Raw genomic sequence first — 4141 nt, 5'->3', positions numbered from 1 at the left:
CCATAGTGGAACTTGGCCAAACTCACCTGGAACCTCTCACTAGGGGAAAGACCAAACACCTAAACTTAGTTCCATAGACTTTTCATTTTGAGCAAACAGTTATCAACTCTAAAATTTACCTTGAATTAAACTATAGAATTAGTAAATCAAAGATTTAAATATATAGATCTTATTTAAAATTACCTCAATATATTCTATATGATTTCAAAACATAATAATTATATGATCTACGTCACTATTGATAATGACTATTCTATTATCATGCACATTTTTTAAATTTTATAATAAATCTTTTAATTATAAAAAGTAAAGTGGATAAAAAATAAAAATTAAAAAATTAATTTACGAAAAAATTAATATAACCTTTTCATAAAAAAGATAAAAAACATCCATAGACAACAATTCAAAAACCTATATTTAAATCTTGCACGATGCATCGTATTGGTAAATGTCAAGAATTTGATCCTCTCAGATTGCATTTACGCCTAAAAATATCAAAAGGGACATATGAAGTATTCGTGTCGTCCTTCATATATTTGCGGATTACTTATCCATGTGTTTTGCTGGAGCTTCCTGAGTCAGAATTTATTTTATTTAGTGATCGAATTTTATCCTAAAAGGATGGTTGGGTTAAAAAAAATCTACATTTAAAAAGACATTTCTCTAAGTAAGGAGCGTTAACTTGGCTTGATCGAGAGGTTAGAAAAAAAAAATTGAAAAAGAGAATTTTAAAGGAAAGTTTCTCTATCTCCTAAAGCAGAGAGAAAGAGTTTATTTTTTAATATAATTTTTTATATAATAATAAAAAATAAATAGAAATTAAAAGGAAAATTATTAATGCCCTAAATCTAAGGAAAAATATTTATCAAAATTTTTTCGCTAAAATTAAATAAATAAACATTTTGACTTTATAATCAAATTCATTACTTATCTCCAATTATACATATATAATTATAATTTAAACACTTATTTTCTTTCTCTATTGGTTACAATTTTATTAATAAGAATTTTAATTTCATTAAAAAGCATGTATGGATATATTATTTTATGCCATGTAAATAATCATTAATTATAATAAAATTTAAGATAAATTTTTATTATAATTAATAGTTATAATACATCATTTGGTCCAGCCATGGGAGGAAATGAAGGCATAGTTGCTTTATGATTATAGTAGAGTTGCATACTCTCTGTAGAGTGTAGTTTTTGTTGATTCATTATGTTTACAAAAAAAAATACAATTTTATTAAGGGATATTATCCATAAAAATATTGTATCTTTAATTTTTTTTTTTACAAAAATATATTGTATTAATGATATTTAACGATTGTATTCTCCGTCTATAATTTCATTAATTTTTTAATGGGAAAATCTATTTAGTATAAAAAACTCTCAAAATAATATAGAAAAATTCTAATTAGAATTTTGTGCATTCTTGAGACAAATTTCAGCTGGCGATGGTTTTGTTCATTCTTGTCGTCAGCAATGCATAGTGATGATTGCATGGAAGGTTTTCTATTCAAAAGATTTTGATCTTTGGAAAATTTTTAGATGGACTGGGTTAACCATGGACCCAGGCCCCATAAAAACACAAGCAAGTGAGTCCCACCACTTGTTTGATTGAGTCCTCGTAAAAAAATAGATTAACCAATTGTTTGGGTCATCATTCTCTTTGTACGTTCGGATTAGTTGGGTCTCTGAGATTCGAAAGGTTGTTTGTTGCTGACCTTAGAAGGACATGTGATCATGTCACATGATGATGAATCTAGCGTTTTTGAAAATAATTATAATTAAATTATGCAGGAATTTGGATAATATAAAATAAATTTTAATAAGATTTTCTCACTATAGTTTAAAATTTCTGGAAACGTAGAGTCTGATAAGAGAGTAAAACATGGTGAAAGAGAGATTGAGTGTTTAGTAATGGTCGTATAGAAATATAAAATGATTTATTAATAATTAGCATTTATATAATATTTGTTGTAATTTTAGAACCTAATTGCACAATTAATCTTATTTTTCACACGTCTAACCAAGTGTGAGAAGACGCAATTTATGAAAATGAAAATATACGGGGCTTAAGGCCCATAGCCACCATCGTGGCCGCCACCCTGACCTCCACCACTTCCATACCCACCCCCAGCACCATAACCACTTCCACTGCCGCCGCCACTAGCACCACCATAGCCACCCAGAGCTCCACCGCTGCCATGGCCACTTCCTTCCCCTTCATATCCTTCATGTGCTCCTCCTGCCCCGTAACCACCTCCACCACCACCACCTTGTCCTCCCCCATATCCTCCTCCATGTGCTCCCCCTGCTCCATAACCTCCTCCCCCACCACCACCACTTCCACCACCATATCCACCTATGGCTCCACCACCATGACCACCTCCTTCTCCTCCTCCATGTCCTCCACCTGCTCCATAACCTTCTCCACCACCACCACCTCCTATCCCTCCATATCCACCTATAGCTCCAGCACCATGACCACCTCCCTCTCCTCCTCCATGTGCTCCTCCTGCTCCATAACCTCCTCCTCCGCCACCACCATTTCCACCACCTCCTCCAACACCACCACAACCACCTATAGCTCCAGCACCATGACCACCTCCTTCACCTCCACCATATCCTTCTCCATGTGCTCCTCCTTCTCCATAACCTCCTCCACCACCACCTCCACTTCCACCACCACCTCCTCCTCCAACACCACCATATCCACCTATAGCTCCAGCACCATGACCACCTCCTTCTCCTCCTCCATATCCTCCTCCATGAGCTCCTCCCCCTCCATAACCACCTCCACCGCCACCACCACCACCACCACCTCCACCTCCTCCACCATGTTCTAAACCAGCACCGCCATATCCTCCCCCTTGTCCTCCACCATATCCCCCGCCAGCACCATATCCTCCACCACCATACCCACTTCCACTACCTCCTCCACCTCCATATCCCACGCCATGATTGTAACCTGTACCATGATCTCCTACAACGCCACCATAACCACCTCCATTTCCACTGCCACCACCACCCCCATATCCAACTCCATGTTCTCCACCATATCCAACTCCTGAAGGAAATAAGCTTGTTTGTTATGCCAACTGTAGTGTCCACAGTTGCATGTTCTCCCATGAGGGATAGTGGGGAGTTATAACTCCCATAATGGGAAGTGGGTAGTTATAACTCCCATGATCATTAGTGGGCGGTTATATAACTTCCATGATGAGTAGTGGGTAGTTATATAACTTCCACAATGAGTAGTGGGCGGTTTTTCTCCTAAGTGGTTGGGGGTGTCAACCACAACTTCTTGTAGGCTGTTGCTGTATCCTATATATACTCATTGCATATGTAAATGAAAAAAAAGAGAGTTTTCAAAGGAATCTGAAGTTTCCTCTGTTCCAAATTTCTTCCCTTTGTTGTTCCATAAATCTGCAGAAAAATCACAGCAATTGCAGAGGCTGTAGAATTTGCAAAATCTCCCAAGGCTAAGATCCACAGCTTTGCTTGCATCTTTGGGTGATCATTTTCAGTGTCTACACTTGGTATCAGAGCCCGGGACCTAGTTTATGCCCAAATACATGCCACGACACGAAGCTTCATCATCCAGTGCTGTCCGTAGTGGTAGCGGCGGCAATGGTGGTCAGACGGCAGAAACAGTAGTGAGAACACCCGTAAGAGAAGGGGGTGTCTCTCTGCAGTATCCGCTCCTAACAAAGACAAATTATGCGGCTTGGGCAATCAAGATGCAAGTATATATGCAAGCTCAAGGCGTTTGGGATGTGGTTGAGTCAGAAGATCCAGTTGATCCTCGTTCAGACCGGATTGCATTGGCGGCAATCTTTCAAGGGATCACCGAAGATACCTTGTTACAGTTGGGGGTAAAGAAATCAGCTAAAGAGGCATGGGACGCTCTCAAGGTTATGAACCTCGGTGCAGAGAGGGTCAAAGAAGTACGGGCACAAGCTCTCAGATGGGAGCTCGAAAGCATGAGGATGGAGGATGGTGAATCCGTCGATGAATTCACCGGAAAGATTGCAACAGTTGTCAACAAGCTCCGAGCTCTTGGTGAAAAGGTTGATGAAACGTATGTAGTGAAGAAAATGCTACGTTCAGTGTCTCCTAAGTACCTTCAGATTGC

At 38.6% G+C, this 4141-nt stretch overlaps 1 protein-coding gene across 1 annotated transcript; it reads right to left on the bottom strand.

The window, feature by feature from the left end:
• Positions 1 to 2078: 2078 nt before the first annotated feature.
• LOC122722297 (glycine-rich cell wall structural protein 1.8-like) lies at positions 2079 to 3344 on the bottom strand. Its single transcript, XM_043952770.1, has 3 exons — positions 3302 to 3344; positions 2696 to 3073; positions 2079 to 2650 (listed from the first exon to the last, which is right to left on the bottom strand). The coding sequence occupies exons 1-3, from the start codon at positions 3342 to 3344 to the stop codon at positions 2079 to 2081; spliced, it is 993 nt and encodes a 330-aa protein (XP_043808705.1).
• Between the last annotated feature and the right edge of the window lie 797 nt (positions 3345 to 4141).

The sequence above is a fragment of the Manihot esculenta genome, chromosome 17 (genome assembly GCF_001659605.2).
Source record: "Manihot esculenta cultivar AM560-2 chromosome 17, M.esculenta_v8, whole genome shotgun sequence".
Classification (NCBI taxonomy): Eukaryota; Viridiplantae; Streptophyta; class Magnoliopsida; order Malpighiales; family Euphorbiaceae; genus Manihot; species Manihot esculenta.
Note: the sequence above shows the minus strand (reverse complement) of the source record. Positions and strands in the feature narration are given on the sequence as shown.

Bases quoted from the DNA above. Each gene is read 5' to 3' on its own strand.
- LOC122722297 (XM_043952770.1), bottom strand. From the start codon at position 3,344: ATGAGTATATATAGGATACAGCAACAGCCTACAAGAAGTTGTG. The intron at 3,074-3,301 runs GTTGACACCCCC...TATTTCCTTCAG, and splicing joins ACAGCCTACAAGAAGTTGTG to GAGTTGGATATGGTGGAGAA. The intron at 2,651-2,695 runs GTGGTGGTGGAA...GTTATGGAGAAG, and splicing joins TGGTGGTGTTGGAGGAGGAG to GAGGAGCACATGGAGAAGGA.